This window comes from Mugil cephalus, chromosome 8 (genome assembly GCF_022458985.1).
Source record: "Mugil cephalus isolate CIBA_MC_2020 chromosome 8, CIBA_Mcephalus_1.1, whole genome shotgun sequence".
Lineage (NCBI taxonomy): Eukaryota > Metazoa > Chordata > Actinopteri > Mugiliformes > Mugilidae > Mugil > Mugil cephalus.
In genome coordinates this window covers 1,806,014-1,828,718 of record NC_061777.1, presented here as the reverse complement: position 1 = coordinate 1,828,718, position 22,705 = coordinate 1,806,014, and the positions used below count along the sequence as shown (strand labels likewise).

The window sequence follows — 22,705 nt, the reverse complement described above, 5'->3', positions numbered from 1 at the left end:
GCTTCTTTGCATTAACATAGTGTGTTACATTATGTTATATTACTTTGCATTATTTTGCGTTACGTTACGTTACGTAACTTTGTGTTACGTAACGTTATGCAATGTTGTGTTACTTTGCGTGTAACGTTTCACTATTATGCGCAACGTAGCATGCTACGTTACGTTATGTTACTTTGCGTTCTGTTGCATACTGTTAAGTTACATTACATTATGTTGTGTGCTACTTTACTTTGTGTTATGTTGCCTTGCATGTTATGTTACTTTACTTTGCGTTACGTTACTTTACTTTGCGTTACGTAACGATACGTAATACTAATTTGTGTTATGTTACTTTGCGTTATGTTGCATTACTTTGCTTTCTGTTTTGTTGCTTTACTTTGCGTTACGTAGCGTGTTACATTATGTTACTTTGTGTTGTGTTGTGTTACGTTACTTTGTGTTATGTTACTTTGCGTTATGTTGCGTTACGTAGCGTTGCGTTACTTTGCGCTGCGTGTTACGTTACGTCACGTTGCTTTGTGTAGGACTGCCTGACTAAAACAGCTGTTCAGGGAAACGACAAAGAACAAGTTCCATTTAATAATTTTGTGATGTGGCCTGAGGCTTTGAAGAGTCTGTGGGGGTGGATTTAAAAGTCTCACCCTGAAAAAAGAGGAGCAGACGGGGACGGAGGTGAATGTGTTGTCGTCCTTGCATTTTTTTTCTTGTTCTTTGAAATCAAACTCATGTTCTCTTGTGTTTACCTCTTCTCTCTCGTCCTCTGTTCCATCCTCCCCCTCCCCCCCCGGTTTGATTTTTCTCTTTACCTCCTCTCCCCTTCTCTTTTATAACCTGTGTGATTTATAGGAGGCTCTAAGATGTTCTTCACTCTTTGGTTTTTATTTGAAAAGGTTCAATCCGTGGTTGGTTTAAACAGCAGCCACTTCAGAGTTTACTCTCCGTTAGAGCAGCCAACATTTGAGGCAGGATTTATGTCTCCTGGTTTATTTCGTTTGTTCACGCTCCGACCACTGAAACTCAACCCTTAGCGACTTATCTTGATTAGCATTAATGACACCGAATTAACTGCAAATTGCCTCCAAATCCAAGGCAATCCCACTGAAGCCGACGGAGCATTCGTCACAGTGCGGTGACGTCGCCTTAGCTCCATTAGAAAAACAAAAAGTGGCTTGTGGCTACATCTAATCATCGTTTCCTCCATCAGAGCAGATGCATTTCAGTTAAATCTCTTCACGTTCACGGGAAGAAAAGCAAAACCCACCATCAAGCTGAAAGGCTCTAAGTGTTTGTTTGATTTGTCAGAGGTGCTGATTAAACTTGACTCTTTGTCAGGCTGGTATTATTGTCCTCCACTTTTTTATTTCTTGTGTGTTCTCAGAATTGATTGGTTTCTGCGACTTGGATCTCTGCAGCAGAACAGAGGTTTTGTTCCACTTTACTCTGCACATAATAAATCAAAAGCCGTCAGGGAGGTGGTGATCTGGTGGCCCTGCAGCTTTAAAGGGACGCACTCGATTTGTTTCTTGTTGTTCTTGTAGTGGCTCAGGGTGTATGCATCTCAAGTAATGACTCAACAAAGAAACCAGACGCCTGTGTTGGTTTCCATCTGTAGAGGAGAAACTTATAGATGCTCATTTCCTGGTTCAGACCTGTTCCCCCTTCTCTCCTCTTTCATCTTTTTGGAATGAATGAAGGACTGTTAATGATACTGAGTAGTAGAGTACAGATTTTCTCTCATTGTTCAACTCAGGGTCACCGCAGCAAATGTTTTTTTAATTACATGAAAAATATTTAATTAAACAGTTCTGTGTCATTATTTTTAATATAAAGTCTATAGATTAAAAATATCATACATTTTTATTCAGAGCCACAGGATTATTTGTCAGACGAGTAGCTGGTTGTACAAAATCTAGACTTTTCCATTAAAGCTGCAGCCATTTAGTATCTTTTTATTCTGTAGCTCTTCCTAGCTTCCTGGCCTCCCAGCTAACTGTAGCTCCTCCTACCTTCCTAGCCTCCCAGCTAACTGTAGCTCCTCCTAGCTTCCTAGCCTCCCAGCTAACTACAGCTCCTCCTAGCTTCCTAGCCTCCCAGCTAACTGTCGCTCCTCCTACCTTCCCAGCCCCCTAGCTAACTGTAGCTCCTTCTAGCTTCCTAGCTCCCAGCTAACTGTAGCTCCTCCTACCTTCCTAGCCTCCTAGCTAACTGTAGCTCCTTCTAGCTTCCGAGCTCCGAGCTAACTGTAGCTCCTCCTAACTTCCTAGCCTCCCAGCTAACTCTAGCTCCTCCTAGCTTCCTAGCCTCCCAGCTAACTGTAGCTCCTCCTAACTTCCCAGCCTTCCAGCTAACTCTAGCTCCTCCTAGTTTCCTAGCCTCCCAGCTAACTGTAGCTCCTCCTAGCTTCCTAGCCACCCAGCTAACTGTAGCTCCTTCTAGCTTCCTAGCTCCCAGCTAACTGTAGCTCCTCCTAACTTCCCAGCCTTCCAGCTAATAGTAGGTTGTCATAGTTCCTTAGCCTCCCAGCTAACTGTAGGTTCCCCTAGTTGCTTAGACTCACAACTGACAGTAGCTCTTCATATTTTCTTAACCTTCAAGCTAACAGTAGCTCCTCCTATTGTCATAGCCTTTCAGCTAACTGTAGCTCTTTCTAGTTTCTTAGTCTCACAGCTAACAGAAGCAGAAGCTCGTCATAGTCTCCTAGCCTCCCAGTTAGCTCCCCCTAGCTTCCTAGCCTCCCAGCTAATAGTAGCTCCTCCTAAACTATTTGAGGTTGTAGTCGACTCCTCTCAGAACTCATTTGGCCTGATGTCAGTAAACTGCACACAGCATCCTCCCGTTCACCTACTTTTACTTGTACCAACTCCACATGAAGACAGAGACGCTGTTTCACTCTGACGAGGTAACATGACTTGAAGAAAAGTCAAAATCAAAGCCTTGTCTTTTTGAATGTTGTGAACCTTGTTGTATTTTAAACCTTATAACGTGTATTAAACACGGTGTCATTCACTGTATGTTGGGTGAATCAATAATTCGCTGGAGCCGCTCCATCTCCAGCAGATCCAGCTGACTCGACACTGACTGTGGTGACAACACATTACTTGTCTCCAGGCTTCATGCTGGCGTTGCATTACTTCTGACTGACAGAGCTGCAGCTTCTTGAACTTTCCTTCCCCCGTCAAACGGAGCCTATGTGACAGGAACAAGCAGCAGCAGAATAACTAAGTGGGGACGAAAATTGGCTTTTAGATTGAAGAGCCGAGGCTGCTTCTTCTTCTTTCTTCTTCTTCTTCTTCTTCTTCTTCTTCTTCTTCTTCTTCTTCTTCTGCTGCTGCTGCATGAATATCAAGGAACAGAACAATCAGAGGCTGCATGTATACTGTAGAAAGCTTGTTTGATGGAAAAGTTTAAACGGTTTATAGGGAAGAATGGGCCGAAAGGAGCGGAGCCAGAACCCACAGAGGGGATTAGACCGATCCACAAGCCCCTCCGTCACTTATCAGCAGTTTAATTAACATAATCTTTAATTCTAATTGAAATCATTTGCTGCCTTGTAAGCAGGCGAAGAAGTCAAAGGTCACAGAGAACCAAAGTACAAGGAGGAAAACGGAGGAAAGAAAATCAAAAATCCACAAATATTTTCACAAAAACATGCTGCATAAAAAGAGAGGCTAGCTCTGTGTAATGGTTTGTAGCTCCTCTTAGCTTACTAGCCTCCCACCTTGAATTAGCTCCTCGTAGCCTCCCAGCTAACAATAGCTCCTTCTGGTGTGTGATAAATGATTGTAAAGTCATCAGGAGAAGGCCTTAGTTCATGTAACCTGCCCTCACACCATCTAAAGTGGTCAGCTGAGTGATAGTATCATTAGTTGTACTCACTGTGTCGTTTCGTGTTTTAATATTCTAGAAGTGTATAGAGAAATTCCTCCCTGTAGTCTCTTACTCTTGGTGACTCTCAGGAGCTGCTCATCAGGTTACAGCTGCAGAGTGAAACCGGTCTGTGCTATAAGAGTGTGTGGCTGTTGTGTGTCTGCAGGTTTCCACAGAGGTGGCCCCGCTCATACAAAGCGACGCCCAGACCTTCACCATAGGAGTCCTGCCTCAGATCCCTGGGTTCCCCCAACTGGCTCCAGACTGCGACCTGCAGATCACGGTGAGGGATTATTAAAAAAAAATAACTTAATATGTAACTGTGCAGGGTTTCCAGAAGCCATTTTCAGACTTTAACTGATGGTGGCTCTTTTTAACCCTTTAACCTTCCTCTGGATGTTATATGGGACATGTTTGCGTAAATGCTGCATGATACAATATGTCAATATGTTTCTTCTAATTTCATTGATAAAGCAAAAAAAATTCAGACTAACCCAACAACTTCTTCTTATTTTTTTTAACTGTGTTCCAACTTTGCTTCCTCAAGGACAAAACCACTTAGACTGATTCTGACTTTTGGGATAGAAACTTCAGAGTCTTAACTTTTAAAAGAGACCAAGACCATGAATGAGCTCCAAGATGTTCATAAACAACATTCGTTTACTTTGTCATAATTTAGTTATTATTCTACAAAAAGTTTAAATTGATAAGAGGTTAAAGTCATTTAAATGTTGTGTTGCACAGTAAACTTTAATAATTTGAAAACTTTATGTGAAGTAATTCAGATTTAACCTGTGCTTCAGGCAGACCTGGTCTCCACCTTTACTTTGACTTAATTAATATTTAATTTGTTAACGTAGGAAATAAGTTCGAAGGCTTTTTTTTTACTCATTAAAAAAAAAAAAAAAAACAATCTGTGCACGAAGATGATTAGAATTAAATGGGTCATATCAGAGCTGGAAGGTTGTGGCTCTTCTTTACATCTGTGTGTGTGTGTGTGTGTGTGTGTGTGTGTGTGTGTGTGTGTGTGTGTGTGTGTGTGTGTGTGTGTGTGTGTGTGTGTGTGCAGGCCCTTGAGGATCGACTGACAGAGATAACTCCATCAGCTCTGTCCTTCATCGACTCTGAAACTCCCAGCGAGAAACTCATCTACAACGTCACCAAACCCCTCCCACCAGCACAAGGTCTCAGACACACACACACACACACACACACACACACACACACACACACACACACACACACACACACCATTGCCAAGTTGTGTGGACCAGAAAAATGTCCTTTAATATCCTGTAAAACTGTCCAGAGACAACAGACATAATAATAATAATGATGATAATAATATTTTTTAACGTGTTGGTCCCGGTTCGGCTTCTCTCTCTCTCTGATACAGAGCCAAGGTCGTGGGTGTGGGAGGGGATTTAAAGCTGCTTCTCTAACCACTACTCTCCCACACACTCACAGATAATAACAGAATGTTTAAGGGATTAACATGATTCAGATATAATTAGTGTCATTAGGAGACTTCTAATCTGATACGAGGTGTTAGTTTCTTTGACTCTGTGGCTGCAGGTCTGAGGACGTTTTCCTGGTACACGTTGTTAATACCTTGTTAATTATCACTTAAAGTTTCATTTCTGATCACGTGTCATCTCTAACGTGTAGCTGCAGCGTAACCTGACAAGCATCTCCCCAGAAGTTCTCACTTTAACATTTAACTCATCAACTTACTACAGTAACAAGTTATAAGAACTAATGAAGATGACCTAATGCCCAGTGAGAAGAATGATGCCAGATTTCAGTTTTCGTCGTGCGTCTGCTCAGACGTCTCCTCACGTTCTGAGTCGCAGTGAAAACTCCAGCATGTAAATGTATTTTATTTATACAACACTTTAAAAACAAGCCACAGGTGGAACAAGCTTTACAAGGAGTCACACAACAATTACACAATAACGAACAATAAAAAACAGTAAAAAGAGGATAATAGAGTAAAATCAAATAAGATAATAAAAAATGCTTGGTGTGTTTAAACCAAACGAAACCAGGTGGTTGTCATATACGAGGCTTTCTCCTCCTCCTCCTCCTCCTCCTCCTCCTCCTCCAGACTGGTTCAGCTTTTAGCAGCTTTTCTTGTGGACTCTCTCAGGATGGAGCGTCGCTCTCCTTTCTGCCGGATGTAATGTGGCGTTCAGTAACGAACTCCCTCCTTTCAGCACGGGACCATCTGTCAGCGCGGTGCATCATTTTCAGCTCTGTGTTAAATGAACGGGAAAAACGATTCACAATGGGTCATATTCATCAACTAATGGAGCGGCAAATCTGTGTAGAGTCATCTCGAACCGAGCCGAGGAGGAGGAGGAGGAAGAAGAGGAGGAGGAAGAGGAGGAGGTGGTGGAGGAGGAGGAGGACGAGGACGAGGAGGAGGAGGAGGAGGAGGAGGAGGAGGAGGAGGAGGAGGAGATAAGAGGAGGAGGAGGTCGGCCTCAGATTAAAAAGAAACGTTTTTCAGGAATTCAGATTTGACCCTGGACTCATCAGTGATGTGATAATATGGGTTTAATTTGTGGTTTATTGCATCTGGAGAAGGACGAGCTTTGACATCGGTCCTCTGACTCAAAGCCTCCTCAGGGTTTGTTTTGTTAATATCTCTGTGGTATAAATGCACAAAAGATGATGTGCAGCTTTAATTCATCCAACAACCTTGTGTAAAAAAAAAAAAAAAAAATGCTGCAGATCTTTTTCTGTACTTATCCAGGTATCTATGCATCAGGGCCGTGACTACAGTCAAATATTTGCTCATAATTAAAGGTCAAGGACTCATATCTGGTAACAGTTTTACCACCTTGTTACATTTTAAACAGCCTCCCTGTTCCTCTCAGAGGTTTAGTGTCATGTGGTTTTCATTCAGCCAATCAGAGAAGATCAAGGAAACATTGTCAGAACTAAGAAGTTAGTTCTTGTTTAGTGAAGAATTGTCAGGACTTTCAAGCTAAACCTGACAATAATAAAAAAAAAATGTTTCCATTTCATTATTTCTGTTCACTGGATTTGGATTTTTGAAGGTTACAAAGCTGCATGATTTACTGCTGCACCTTTACCGCGTAAAATTATCTAATACGGCGACAGCTCTTCAGGCTCCGCTCGCTTTCCACAGCTGCTGATTCCTCAAACTAGACATTCAGGTGGAGGTCGGAGTAACAGAACACAGATGTTATTAACATATTTAACAGCCCTGATAGTTCAGAGTCTCTCCAATAGGATGGTTTGGGCGGGGCTTAATGTGGTGAAGCCGTAATTTAATTAGTTTACAAATAAATACAGAAAGTGACACATGACTACATTACACTATTAACTGTGTCGTGGCCTTAGTGGTTTTTATGTCCGAGCATTAACAGGCTTCATGTCCTGAGGGGCTCAGATTTATCTCTGACTTAAAGCTGTGTCTGGTTTTCATATTCTGCTGCAGCTCCTCGACTCTTCGTTTCCAGGTTGAATTCCCTGTTTCCACCTTTTATTTATTCATTTGTTTTGTTGTGTTTTGTGTGTGTGTGTGTTCAGGGGCCATCGAGCATCGGGACAGGCCGTACACTCCCGTGAAACATTTCACTCAGGCCGACGTGAACAAAGGGAAGATCGTTTACAGACCTCCGCCGGCTCCGTCTCACCTCCAGGAGCTCTACCAGTACTCCTTCACCGGTGAGACCTGGTCCTGGCTCAGCCCAGACTTTACAGATAGTTTATCATCCTGGTGCATCATCAGAGCAACCTGTTCATTTCAGAGTCAGCTAAAAAAGCTCTGAGAAGGATTTGCTTTTTATTCTGAGGGAGCAGAGAGTTGATATTTTTAAAGTCAAGCTCGAGACTTCTGAGTTTGGCTTTTTATTGAATCTTAACCTTCTATTTAATTATTGATTATTTATTTACTATTTCATTTTTATCTCTTTTACTGTGTTAGTAGTTAACATTTTTATGGTGTTTGTTTTTATGACCTTAAGTTTGACTTTATTAATTTATTTATTAATATTTCTTATTTTATGCTCTTATATCTATAAACAGTTTCCAGGTTTTTGTCCGGCCTCTGGTGTTTCCACAGTTCCTGCTTTACTTCTTATCAATGTCGTGTTTATTCATTCTGCAGAATGATTTTTTATGTTGTGTGTCTGTTTGTGCATGTGTGGTTGTGTGACTGTGTAGTAGGGGAGCGGACATTGTGCTACTTTTACTTTGAAAAGCAAACTAAGATTGATTGATTGATCAACTGGGAGCTGGTTCCGCCCCTTTAATGATCTGGGCGGAGCTTCATGTGGTGATGAACAGAAGAGTTGAGATTAAGTTACATGCTCAGTTAGAAGTGAGAAATTTGTCCTCGCGGTCAGCCAATTCATTATGACCGGGTCATTTATACGTCCTCATAGAAACCTTCCACTACAACATATGTCACTAAGCATTGTGGGAGATGCAGGATTTCTTATTATTTTTGGATGTTGTCCAGGTGGTTTAATGGCTGCATCCATTGGTTCATTCATTCATTCATTCATTCATTCATTCATTCACACATAGTATGACGGTGTCAACATTAGTACCTCACAGATTGGCCACTGGCTTTCCATATTTTCCCCATTAACCACACCCACTTCCATTTTCAGACCAATCACAGATAAGATTCTATTGATATTGATGCCTTTATCGATCGATCAGATTCTTTGTCCTCATCAATTCCTCCTGTGAACTTTGGTTTAGAAAAAGCAAAAATCAGGAATTTCATTGAGTTTCCAAATAAGTGATAAGAGCTTGTGCAAGAAAACAAATAAGGAACTGGTCCCTGGATCCTCACTGGCTCTGATCCACTGAGACTTGTCTCAGCTCATGTCTCTCTGTATTTAATGCTTCATCGTGTTGGAGGTGTTTTCATCCTTGCTTCACATTACGCTGCTGCATATGTTGCACTTTTTGTATTTACAGTTTCTTCTGAAGAAGTGAAGTCACTTTAGTCTCTGCTCCGTAGCGTCTTCCTTGTCGTCATGTGACGTGAACGACGTGCTTCGATGTAAAGATTCGTCACAGAAAGAGTCGATAGACATGAAGTCTGACGGTGCTGATGAACTGAACCGGTTGGATCTCGATGCCCATCCCTAATCACAGAAGAGTTATCAGACACCACACTGTTAATATGTGGAGAACAAGCTGCCAGAACAAAACGAGCTACATCTTCCCACATCATAGCCACTTAGTGACTGAATCCGAGCTGCAAAGCACTAAGGAAGAGAGGATGTGAATATTTGTAGCAGAAGACGTGAGTTTTAAAAACAAAGTCTTTCAGCTGCATTCTTAAAGATAATCCAGGATCAAGGCTGATTTAAGTTTCCGTTAATCTGGTTTAGTGAAGCTCCAGTGAATCATCCTCAGCCTCCTGCTCCATCCAGCACCACGCCGCTCTAACGCTTCTTCTTTTTTTTTTTAACCCCACCAGGTCTGCCGGAGTCACTGAGCGTTTATTTCACAGGTAAATACTTCATCTCCCTAAACTCTGACAGGAGGAGGAGGTGAAGGAGGCTGTTTGTCTCCCTCATCCCGTCCGTCACCTTTTTTTTCCACCTCCTCTGATTCTTTTCATCTGTTCTCTTTATCTGTCTGTTGCCTCCTCCTCCTCCTTTTATTTTCCCCATCGCTGCTTCCAGCTTCCTCTGATGAGGACGGTTCTTTTTCCTCTTCATCGAGTTAATCTCCTTCACTACTTTTTTCGCCCCCTCCCTCGTTGATCCATCTCCGCCTCATCTCCAGATCCTCTCGTCGTCCTCTGTCGACCTTCCACCTTTGTCTCCTGTGTTTACTGTAGATTCAGTGGAGTTCTGCCTCTTTCTGACTCTAAGAAGTGTCACCAAAGAGCTTTTCAGACTGTAGCTTCATGCTTTTATCCTCCATCCATCCATCCATCCATCCATCCATCCTGCAGCTCTGCAAGACAATTACTTCTCCTGTCGACCAGCAGAGAGTTCAGCAGCTTTCACTTATTGGTCAGTGGCAGTTATAGGCTGAACACAGGAGGTGTGAAGAAATACACTGAAAGGGTTAAAGTATGAGAGTGTATTGTAGTTACAGTAGGAGACCACTACAACACCTCAACACATGAAGCTCAACATTCAGAGAAACAATCATCTCTTATAGTTGTTACAAAGATCGACTAAATGTTCATGAAGATGATTCATGCAACAACTTGTCACACAAAAATAAGACAAGGCCTCGTTCTATGACATCAAACACACAGACAGTATCTCCTCTTAACCCCAGGGAACTAATGTCCAGTGAATCACGAAGAAGAGGAAAGTGATGATCTAAACAGAAACACAGTAAGAATTAATGATCAGCTAATAACTTCCACAGGTCTGTGGGTCTCAGGTTAGATCTCAGGTTAACGGTCAGTTCAGATCCGTAGCAATAAAGGAAAAAGGCTCCAGAGACCAGATACAGTCCAGCAGCAGCAGCAGCAGCCTGGTGTAGAAGTAGAAGCTACCGGGACTGGTTCTGGTCTGGAGTTCTCCTGAAGTCCCTGTCCCAGGTTTTATCTTGTCCCAAACGTTTTATCGAGGATGCACCAGGAGACGACTGATGTGTCTCCTTCTATGATTAAAAAGTCTCTATATTTAAAGTTTAGGGTTTAAAACTTTGTATTTTTGAAAGATGAAGACGTTGAGCAGCATTGGAGAACCTTTCCGTCCATGAACATGACGCCCTGTAGTACAGTGAATGCATCATCATCCACCTGCACTGTGTAGTTCATTCATATCTTTAATTCTCAATAAAATAAACCCAAGGTTTTATATTTTCCCCTTAATATCTCCATGCATAATCAAGAACTTCCACTGGATTTATTTCACTTAGTGACAAAAAAAAATCTGACTGTGATTCATAAATGGAGCATCATCACTGACTCAATTAAATCAGCTGAAAAGAATACAGCAGCTGATATAATTAATTCATCCAGAGGAGAGGAGAGGAGAACCCTGCACAGAGATGATGCTTCACTGTAAAAACATGCTGCACTCTTGTGTAAATATTTCCTCAGAAACATAAATTCTGAAACCTCTGAATGAAGAATGAAGCAGGAACATTCGAAGGTCTTCATTTGCTGCTGTGACCTTCTTCAAACTTCAGTCACAGCGTCTTTTTAAGTTTTCTTGTATAATTTTCTGCCTCAGTGTCTGACGGTGAACACACCACTCCTGAGCTGGACTTTGCCGTCCTGCTGCTGTCCAACCACCAGCAGCCGCCGCTCTTCCAGGTTCTGGATCCTCTGCTGGAGGTCAGCGTGGGAGGTCAGGCTACCGTAGGTAAGAGGAGAAGGAGCTACCACCACCAGGGCCAGGTAGTGATGTTTGTCGGCTTCCTCCTCCGGCCTCTAACTGGTCTTTAATCCTGTGGATGATGTGTGAGTGTAGGCGGGCAGCAGCTGGCGGTGAGCGACGCCGACACGGCTCCAGATGAGCTGGAGTTTGAGCTGGTGGAGGCTCCTGTCCACGGAGAACTGATTAAGACTGACAGCAACACCCGCATGACTAACGGTAAGAAGAAACGACACTTTCTAGAAAAGAAAAGTTTGAAACGATTCCAACGTCGAAGCTTAACTTCATGGTACTTAGATGATACTAATTTAACTTCATAAATATCAGGCTGATGATTCTTCCACCTGATTTCTAGCAGCTAGCTCGTTCTGGTAGCTAATGCTAACTTAGATCAGGCTAATGGCCCTCATCTAATCACATGACAGGGACGCACATTTTAAAAAACTGAAAATAGATTTCTAATCTTGTCTTGTTAATATTTCCTCAGAGTTTAGTTGTAACTTGTCACGGTCTTAGTCACATCTTCGTTAAAGACATTAACACAATTCTGCTGCAAAGCAGAAGAAGACTCTTCGTCTTGGACTTTATCGCCAACCCTGATGACGACCAACATGTTTCCATCGTCATTTTTGTTTCTCCATGTTTATGTTCCTCCTAGAAGCTCCTCAACCTCATGTTTTTACCCCACATGGAGCAGACACGCTCAGAGAGAATGGATTTTATTCAGTCAGACCTGCACGTCGCTTTTATTTTTAAAGTTATTAAAGAATCAAAGAAGAGTTATTTAATCATCGTTTTCCTCCTCCTCCCCCCTCAGGCGAAACCTTCACCTTCAGCGACGTCACTCGTAACGTCCTGCTGTACCGCCACGCCGGCCTCTCCACCCACGACGACGCCATCACCTTCTCGGTCAGCGACGGCATCTCCATGGCGACCACGGTGGTGCAGGTGGCGGTGCTGGGCGCCGGGGGCGGGGGGCCTCAGCGGGACCCCGCCGCCACGCTGTCGCTGGAAGTGGGCGAGAAAAGCAGCACCGTGATCAGGCGCTCGCACCTGGCTTACACCGTGAGTGAAGAGATGCATGCTGGGTAGAGGAGTCAGTCAACATGTTCCTCCAAATAGAGTTTGACATGAAACTTTAAAGAAAGCTCATCTGTGATAATTGCAGCACACTTTATTTATTTATTTATTTTTGTGGATCAGGATGACACGTCCTCAGACGACCAGATCCGGATCCAGCTGGTGTCGGTGCCGATGTACGGCATCCTGACCAGGACCCAGTCCCAGCAGGAGCACCAGGAGCTGAGGGAGTACTCCTCCTTCAGCATGGAGGACATCAACAAGCAAAGGATCAGGTAACAGTAGTTTACGTTATTGTATCTCCCACCTGAAATGCTAATTCCACCGTGACTCGTCAAGTGATCTACTCGACTTCTGCTAAATTAAGCTCAAAAGCTTCTCGTGCACAGTTTTAGTGTCCTGTTCCCGCTCCAGGGGAGAATCAGCCCATACTGTCTGCATAAAACCTGCAGCTATTAAACCAAAAATGACTTTTAAAACCCCTCCATCGTTTCTAGAAGCGTTCATGAGGGGTTTTGTTAACGGCTCCCTAAAAAAAGAGACTCTCACCTTGACCTGCTGCAGAGTTTATTCCTCCATTGTGCTTTTTAAGAAAGATCTCTAATATTTGTTAGATATTTGTTCAACTTTTTTTGAATATACACATAGCACTTTTGTGTATGCCCTTATATGAAAGCCATAATAATGGATAAATAAATAAATAAAAGACACAAATTTGCAGCACTTACAAGTATCCCACTGTAATGGTTCTCCAGGACTATAGCTAGAAATGTGAAACAAGAGTAAACTAGTAAACTATAACAAATAGAAGTACATCACATGTAAAAGGTAGAAGGTGAACATGACAGGAAAAACAACAGTGTCCAAAGAAATGAAAAACATTTTGTGGATAGATGTATAATCTGAGAACTGAGAAAAAGAAAAGAAAACTGAACATGATGAGTGGAGTCAAAATAAGGAGGTCTTCATCATTTTATCCAGTATAATGTCAATAAGTTGCTGTGTAGTTTATTCACGTTCCATAGTATTAGATTTTTAATATTAATAATAATCTTTAATCCATGTTTCACGTTATCTGTCACGCGTCTCTAGCAGCACTTGAGCCCTGATCTCACTTTCTCTAAATGAATAAACACCATTTGGTCGCTAGAATATCGTCACTCATCATGACCTGGGGAAATGATCCATATTTTGGAAAAAGCTGGAAAGTGATGATGAAAATGATTAACTTCCAAAACCCCTAATTTTCAGAAGCAGCAATGCTCCATTAATCCAGCATGTAGCATCAATAAAACATGAAAACCACCGACACAGAGGGCGAGATGTTTTACCAAGATATGAAGAGTACGCATGTTCTCATTTAGCCAAAGCGTCAGCAGGATTCATGAGGCTGGGTTTAACGTAGTAAATCTGATGTTGATTCTACTTTGGTCCTGTTCAGACATCACATGTCCATCTGGGTGAATTAAAATGTGTCTCCACATGCGTCCCCAGCCAGCCCTTGATCTCAGTTTGTGTGTAAATGAGCAGCAGCGCCACCATGTGGTCAGTAGAATATTGTATCAGCTGCTGTCTCTAATGGATCTCTACCTACCACTGAACCAGAACCAGGAACACATGGTTGGAGACTTGGAGACATGATCCAGATTTAGGAACAAGATGGATTTCTTTGCATATTAAACAGCCAAACAAAAAACACTATGGTTTGTGAAGTTCTCTTGTCGGCTTCAGAGGCATTCATCTCAAAAACACATAATATATAAAAACACACTATCTACTTACTGTCACATCAGAACCACAAACAGCTGAATGTTGTCTGTGTGTCATGACGTTGGGGGGACGACCTTCATTTTGGAACAAGCTGTAAAGTCCCTTTCAGTGTTAAATTATTATTTATTTATTGATCTCTGGCCTGATGTTAGTTATTTTAGAGACAAAGCTCAGTTTAGTTTAGTTTAGTTTAGTTTAGTTTAGTTTAGTTTAGTTTAGTTTGATAATGAAAATGAAATGAAATCACAAGATTAAAGTCATAATCAATACTTTAAAGATAAAAAAAAAAAAAATAATAAAATAAAAATCCCAAATTAATTGGTTCAACTCCTCCTCCACAGATCAGCCCTGTTGGGACCAGGACTCATTGTGCATTCACATTAATCAAAGAAATGAGGTCACGTGTCCCAGACACCAGATCAGTGTCCACACCTGGACTCAAGGTTTTTCACTTGTGATCAGATTTTAACGTGAGGTCTGAAAAAAGTCTCTCAGTGATTAAAGGGCATCAAGAGCTCTTCACTCTGCCGTCAGTTTCCCTGATCACATCTCCAGTCATCAGGGATCGTTTTCCCCTCAACATCGAGCAGTAGAGGAGCTGGTCATAGCTTGCTGTTTCTCTTTTTTTTTATCCTTCTATCTGATGTTTTCTCCGGCGATGAGAGCCTCAAAGACTCAGCCAGTAAGAAAACAGATGAATTCAGTGGAAGTGATTCAGTAGCCGTCTCCTCATTACACCCAACGACCCAGCCTGTTGGCAGAAACGCTTCCAATTAGCATAACTCTGATATTACCTCCGAGTGGAAGTGAGCCCCCCTATGAGAGGAGCTGAAATGAAACATAAATATTCACATGCTAACTGCTTCATTTCCATAATGCGGGCCCTGATTAGCTCCAACACAGGACCATCTCCAGGGGCAAACTTCAAATCAACTGTATTAGTTTAGTCTCCGTAGCGCTGGCTCGTACAAAACAAGAGCCCCGAATTGTTTTATGAGAACGGAATTGGATTAGAGGAGATTATCCTGGTATGGATTTCAGTTTTATTAGTGCTTTGTGGAGATTAGCAGCTGTATCGCGGTGCGAGGACGGAAGCGCGGCTGCTTTCCCAAGTCCTCCATCAATCCACGAGTCGACACATAAACGCAGAGTTATGGTTCCATTAGAGGGGAATTACCGTCAAACTAAATACGTAACACCGCTTTTAATCGTCTCCGTTTGCAGGTACATCACTTCGCTGGAGACGGGAAGTCAGCCGGTCACCGACATCTTCCACTTTGTCGTTCTGGACGGAGACAACAATCGCCTCGACAACCAGATGTGCACCATCACCATCACCTCCACGCCGAGGCAGCCCCCGGTGGTCACTGTCCGCAGCGGCATCAAGGTAGCCACGAGAACTAAATGTGTCCTTAGGAAACGAAAAGCTTTAAACAGGAACAAAGTTATTCCCAGTGGGGGGTCGTGTATTTTCTACCTAGGCCTTTAATGCCCTGCAGCCTTAATGGAAACACCTCTTAATAAGATGGTTACGGTGCCACTGCTACAGAAACCATCAACATCACATGGATACACAATAAAACAGGACGTTGCATCATAGACAGGTGTCTCATATAGGGAGATTCAAAAAGTCTCCTCTTGCTCACTGCAGCCACCAGCTCCACATACGTCAAAGCCAGCAGAAGAATCAATGTCGACCCAATAAAATGGCAAGAATATTCAGTCCAACAACACATAACGACTAAAATATGATTAGATAAAAGCTCTAATGCCCAGTTACACCCTCTGGAAGCACCACGGCTGAGAGAAGGACAAGCCGTAAAATGAGAAGAATAGGCTAATGGGAATATTTTAATGAGATTAGTGGGAAAATATTCAAATGGACGTCAGTGATTTTGATAAAGGTTCGGCCAGCAGAGAAGGCTTTCCAGACCCTGACCCACCTAACCCTAACCCTAACCCTAACCCTAAGGATACCATGAACGGTCTTTGGTGCACAAACAGCTCCTGGTTATTTCTCCTCCCTCAGAAGATCTCAATATTCCCAAATCCTCACCTGAGTTATTCAAAGTATCTGCTGTATTCAAAAAGATCATTTACCAGACAAATGAAGGCGTAATGGAACCGAGCTTGTTAGGAAATATCTGAACTTTACTGATTCCTGGTTTTGAGGAAATCAGACTGAGCAGGTATCTCTGTTTTTATTCCACCTCCAGCCCACGCTTTTTTTTAATTTTACTTCATCATTAAAACTGTAGAACAAGTCACAAAGAGAACAACGCGACACTTGAAGGAGCTCCAGCTGAGGAGGAGAGGAAAGGACTGTGTGTCAGAGATAATGAGGGTTAATCTGGATTAGAGGGAAGAGCCTCCCCCAGGGAATCGATACTGTATTAACCGCCCCTCCTCAAAGATATGAAGGCAAATCTCCGCGGCCTTTTCTCTTGCAGAGAGATGAAAGTGAAACAAAACTCTCAATTTCTTTTAGAAGTCTCAAAAACCCAGAAGGAAAGTGGGACTTCTCCAGCTTAAACATGACGACAGTTTAATTTTTATGATTTACCGTAGATTCTGGTCACTCATCAAACGTCTTCTTGGGATTTAGAATAAAGTTTTTCATTTTAAAATGTGGCACCAAAAACTTAGGATCACAACATCAACCGTACCAGACACTGAAAGGAATAACCACCTTTTAGGTTTCTAGTCTGGAAGCCAGAACAACTTCCTGAGTCTCTCCGTTGGGAAATGATGATGCTCCTGTAAAGATCTGCTGTGAAAATCAGATCATCTGAGAGGTGACGTGGAGTTGAATTATTCTGCAACTAAATGTCTGACATTAGAGAAGTGAGCTGTTGAGTCTATTATCACATCTGTTGTATCAGATATCGACAAGAAATAACTTTAAAGGACCAACAATAACTCTCATGCAGTTTAAGAGATTAGTACCATGTAATAGTTTGACAGAATGTGATGTTCTACCCTGCAAGAATCAAGATGAGATATCTTAAATCAAGGCAAATCATCCTTGTTTTTTTGTCTACCAAGATAATTCTTCTTACCAGGACGTTTTTCGCTTTTAATGCTTAGAACCACCACAAAAGCTACTTTACCAAAGTTTATTATTTCAAGCATCTTCTCCTTTTCATCTCTTAATGTATAAACCTCCTGAGACCCAAGTATTTATTTGGAATGCATCTTAATTTCTTTAAGATAAGATTAATATCCTTGGGCATTTGGGATTAGTAAGGACCTAAGAAGAACTGGAACTGGAAGTTGTTTTTGAGATAAATGATGTGGACGCAGGGATTATTTCACTGTATATTACAATGTAAGTCCCCAATGTGAATCAAAATATAAAACTGTTTATTTTAATGCAAAGGCATTGATCATCCTTAGTTTTTATGTCTGCCAAGTTTATTCTTCTTACCAGGAGGTTTTGATCATTAAATTCTCAGACTAGTAGAAAAGCTACTTTCCCAAAGTTTCTTATTTCAATCAACTTCTCCTTTTCATCTCTTAACCTCCTGAGACCTGAGCTTTTTTTTTAAAATTAATTTCCCTTATTGTCTTTTATTTGGGATTATTAGGACCTAAGAACTTTAAAAACTAACCATTGTCTTTGAGCAGGAAGTAGTTTCTGGAAAAGAATTATGTCCTCATGTGTGGACACCGGGATTAATTCACTCAATATAATAATAAAGTCACTGATATGTGATAAAATATAAAAATGTTAATTTTCATGTCTGAACATGGCAGTGCAAGGACAGTATTGCAAATAATGAAGTCCCAACATCCTCAATTGAGTACTTGCTAATTAGTGAAGGTATAGCTGCGTTACTATTGATAGAATTTGTGTGTGACATCAAACTGGAAATAAATAAACAAGTTTCTACTGTAAAAACTTGATGAGGTTTTGTACCTTGTCCACCTTTGTTATGTGATCGGCTGCAGAATGAATCCACTCAAACGCTGTCATGTTTTTACACCAACTAGTATCTAGTTATGAGGATAGAAATTTAAATGCAGCAGAATAAGAACCTACCACAAACATAAAACTTAATGTCCCCATATGAGGACGCAGGGTCTCAGGAGGTTAATGTATTAAAAAGAGATAATAACCATTGATTTATTGTCAATCATAGATGAACTATAGTCCAGAGAAACGATAGTACTGAATGGAAAGTCCCAACTATTTTGATCATTTTAAAACTTTTATTTCTTGCGTTTTTACAGTGTATGCAAAGTTTAGACCTGAAATTGAGTTTTAAAAGCTTGCATAATGCTTTAAAACTTCTGAAAGGAATTTTCAAACGTCTGCAGTTGTTGACAGAGCAGCCGTCCGTCATCTGACTGGACCTCAGCAAAGAGAAACCAATAAGTCGACGGCGCCATCTGTTCCAAAGGTTCAAGCCAGAGGACGCTGCCAAAAATAACCCAAAGCTTCAATCTCTCGAAAGTGTGAAGTCAGCTCTGAAAGAACAGCAGAAATATACATCCTTCAAAGTTTCTAAGCTTCACTTTGAAGGTTTATTTCAGGACTTGGACAAGTATACAGCTCAGTAGTTGTTCAGTCAGATTGCTGTACTAACTTTTTCAGTGTATAATTCACCTGTTGAGACCAGAGCTTTTGTTTGGAATGCATTTTTAATTTCTCCAAGACATTTGGCATTAGTAGGATTTAAGAATCCCTTATGAGGACATTATTTCATTGTTTGTTACAATAAAGTCACCAATGTGTACAAAAACCAAAAAACTAATCTTGATACTGAACATTGCTGCACAAAGACAGAATTGCAAACAATGAAATCACAGGTTCCTCAAACGAGTACTTTCTAATTAGTTATGAGAACATCAGGTCGAAATGACGCAGACGCCTAAAACTTAATGTCTCCATTTGATGCAGGATCTCAGGAGGTTAATGCATGATTTAAAGTTCATATAGTGACAATAGGATCTTTTCAGAAAATCTTGGACTCTTGTTCAGGTGTTGTGTGTTTTCTGGTCGCCCAGGTGCAGGAAGGCGGTCGTGTGCAGCTCTCCACCAATCACATCATCGTGTCAGACGTGGACACGCCCAGGAAGGACCTGCTGGTTTGGCTCGTCACTCCCCCTAAATATGGTTTCATCGAAAACACAAAAAGAGGTGAGGACAGTCCCACGGAAGAACTCACATTAAACCCGTGTGCCTCGACGCCACCGCGCATTAGAATCATTTCCACATTTCTATTTGTGTCACAATGCCGCTCGAATTCCCCGCGGTGCCGGCGCCATCTGCCACAGCTTGATTGTGTTGTGGATCAGCGCTGCCAGATCGCCGGCTACAGATGGAACAATTGTTGATGCTCTAGATTTGACTGCGTCGCTTCCTCAGCCACTGCTGCACTTTTCTCCGGTTCCCGAGAGGAACAGTTTGGAAAAATTAAAAAAGGTGAAAGGAGCAGAAAAGGAGAATATGTATCGTTACAAGAACAGGTGGAAATAAGATCACAAGAAAGACCCATGTCCATTCTCTGATGAGTCACCACGAAGGAAGACCTACACAATATTACTGTTGTTTCTGAATAAAAAATTACTCAAAATATCAGCAAATTTTCACACAAGTCCTGGCAACAGGACAACCCAATCAAACACCCACTGCTATAAAATATTATACCTGTGCATTAGTTTATTCAGGAAAATAAACAAATGTTACAAGTCTGTGAGCCCTTGTTTCCAGTATCAGCAATAACATCAACTAAACGTTTCCAGTAACTGCTGATCCGTCACCTACAACATTTTGGTAAATTTAAAAAGCCCATCAGGAAATAAAAGACAGGAGGGTTTACTTTGGTGTTTCCAGAAAAGAGCTCCATGTCTCTTGGAATGTTTTCGCTGACTCATGGCTCTGATTGGTCTCTGTATCGGTTGAAACGCCCTATAATTAGATCTAGATGGAGTATGTCCGTATTCATATTCTGATATTAGTTAACAGACTAATACTGAGATGGATCTATAAAGAAACCCTTTATTTAATTGGTGTGAATCATACTAATTAGTCTCCTCTCTGCACATCCCAGCTGACTGTCCTCTGACAGGACGGGACGGCTGCTCTCAGAAAGGACAAATCCAACATGCACACGTTTAACGCACCAGAAGACATCCACCCTCACGCTCGTCATCATTTGCATGATTATGTTGGAGTTATTGAAATGTAAAATACGGAAGAGATGCAGACTTACATGGACGCCTCCGCACACACGAGGCATTTATACTCAACAACACATTTACATTTGAATGGTTAGCACAGAAACGAGCGCACATCCAGGGACGGTTTAAAGACGTTGTCTAAAAATACTGCAAGAGTGAAACATTCATTTAATGTAACGTGGCACATGGTGCTTCTAAAAGGGCCACATGGCCATAAAATATCCAGAGTGGGTGAGGATGAGTTTATTTTTATCCAATCTATGAGACAGACGGCATCACATATGACCAAAATATCATTTAATGGGACGTCATGAAGTCTGTGAAGCAGGTGGACGCTCACCAGAGGTTCAATCTGTTCAGACACTGATGCTGTTTCATCAAAGACACGTTCGTGTGGATTCATCCATCTTCCCTGAGGAGAACAATTGTGTTTCGTCTCAAACTTCACACGACTCACTACGACTCAGCCTCAGCTCCTGTCCTTAGGACCAGCGCTTGCTTGGTTGGGAGCTGTAGACGCCCCTTGGTGAATCGTTTTTGAGTGTTTTTTTGTTTTTTTCCTGCCGTCCAGCAGGCGGCTCAGTCGGAGGCTCCAGCGTCATCACCACCGACGTTCCTTTCTCCGTGGACGACCTCACGTCTGACCACATCTTCTACGTCCAGGACGGCCGGCGCAGACCCCAGAACGAGCAGGACGTCTTCAGCCTGTACATCAGCGACGGACACAGCCAGACGGAGGCCTTCAACGTGGAAATACAAATCCAGGTAGAAAAAAAATACATTTTTGGATTCATTCAGAAGAACATTTGTTGAAATTAGTCATGCAGCTCTCTTTTTGAGGTTTGCTTGTTGAATGGACAGGAATGCACCAGTGTCAGATGAACTTTATTCTTTCTTTCTGTCTGTCTGCCCTGTCTAATCCCAACCCCAACCCCTAACCCTGTAGTCTAGCAATTTTGTTTTCAGTGACATGAGAACCTTACTGGAAGCATCAAACCTTTCATTTTCTAACTATTATATGCACATTTTTGACTTTTCAAGTTTCAATAAGGCATTTCCTGCAGCGTCCAGGTCAAACTGAGCTTAAACAAGAGTTTGGGTACGGGGGCGTATGGGGTGTTAGGACCTTATGAATGTCCTTCTACCAGAGGAGCTCTAACAGCATCTAAAGATGTTTGGAGCTGCAGATGATACCAGTTTATTATTCATCCTTCTGCACCAATCATAGCTGTTCATGCTCATTTAGATTTATTTGTGCTCCATTTTCTTACTTTATCTACTAACATCCACTATATCTGTCTATATGAAAACTATATAGACTACCAGTCAAAAGTTTGGACATACCTTCTCCGAATGAGATGACGTCAGGTTTTTCTTTCATCGTCGTGTCCTTTTGTGTTCATGAAATTCATGATGAGCGCAGAGTAAACTCAACCTCCACCTCTTCACACTTTTTATTCATTCAACTCTACTCACCTAACTTTGGTTGGATTCTCATCAAACTGTAGTTGACTTATTGTATTTTTGATCGAACCTGCCTTATAAAGTTTTATCTGATCTAAATGTTACAGAAAAGGAAAAAGAAAAAGCAGCTGTAAAGGTTCTCAGTTTGCTCCGTTGATGAACTTTCAGCTTTGGGACGATGCCGAGGCTTTAAATGTTTGTACGGTATCTGCTGCAGGTTTCATCTCAGAGAGCTGCCTGGTGTCTGTACCTCACCGTAAACAAGCCGAGCCTGTAAATCCATCACTTCATCCCATTTTTAGGCCCGGAGCAGAACTGATGAGGCTGTCAGTGAAGCTGTATGCACACATTAAGTCTTTCACCAGCGCGTCTTCATTTTTCCTCCTCCTCCTCTCAGATTCTCATCATCTCCCCCGTTCTCCTCCTCTTTCTCGAAGAGGCTGCATTCTATAAGAATAAAGAGTGATCTCTCTTCACTACAGGGACCTTCAGCTGAATCTTGTGCATCTATAACTATTAATAGCATGAAAACTGTCTTATTTGTCGTCTCACAGCAGAGTAAAGAGGACAGGGAGCCGGTGGTGTCGGTCAGCAGCATCCACGTGGAGGAAAACTCCGGCGTCGTCATCACCAACTTGTCTCTGAGCGTCCAGGACCAGGACACGCCGGAGAACGAGATCCTCTTCACCATCATCAGGATCCCCAGCTATGGTGAGAACATCCAGCTGTCATTACACCGAGAGGAGCTTTGGTCTAGAAACCAAACGAGGCAGATGAAATATCAGGAACAACTCGAGGATACAGTGTCCATGATAATCCAATGCAGCTCATCAGCACCAGAAATCCTCACTGTAACATCTGTCAAACATAAATGACTGGGTTCAGCTTTCACTCCACATCCTGGATGAAACTCGTTCCTCTCACTCTCTCTTCCTGCAGCATTTGAAACAGCTGAATAAATACTCAGTTTATTGTTCAGAATAGATGGTGAGACT

General features: G+C 41.9%; 1 protein-coding gene across 3 annotated transcripts in view; it reads left to right on the top strand.

Moving 5' to 3' along the window:
- fras1 (Fraser extracellular matrix complex subunit 1) overlaps positions 1 to 22,705 on the top strand; it is a 216,084-nt gene that overhangs the window by 160,866 nt on the left and 32,513 nt on the right. The window contains exons 31-42 of one of the 3 annotated variants that reach the window (XM_047592666.1): positions 4,034 to 4,150; positions 4,937 to 5,051; positions 7,429 to 7,566; positions 9,341 to 9,373; positions 11,067 to 11,198; positions 11,307 to 11,429; positions 12,028 to 12,275; positions 12,414 to 12,565; positions 15,285 to 15,447; positions 19,071 to 19,203; positions 20,821 to 21,011; positions 22,265 to 22,421. In XM_047592666.1, coding sequence (XP_047448622.1) covers positions 4,034 to 4,150; positions 4,937 to 5,051; positions 7,429 to 7,566; positions 9,341 to 9,373; positions 11,067 to 11,198; positions 11,307 to 11,429; positions 12,028 to 12,275; positions 12,414 to 12,565; positions 15,285 to 15,447; positions 19,071 to 19,203; positions 20,821 to 21,011; positions 22,265 to 22,421 — 1,702 coding nt within the window. Of the gene's footprint in view, positions 1 to 4,033; positions 4,151 to 4,936; positions 5,052 to 7,428; positions 7,567 to 9,340; positions 9,374 to 11,066; positions 11,199 to 11,306; positions 11,430 to 12,027; positions 12,276 to 12,413; positions 12,566 to 15,284; positions 15,448 to 19,070; positions 19,204 to 20,817; positions 21,012 to 22,264; positions 22,422 to 22,705 lie in introns of all 3 variants that reach the window. The other 2 variants (XM_047592665.1, XM_047592667.1) reach the window with 2 other exon arrangements.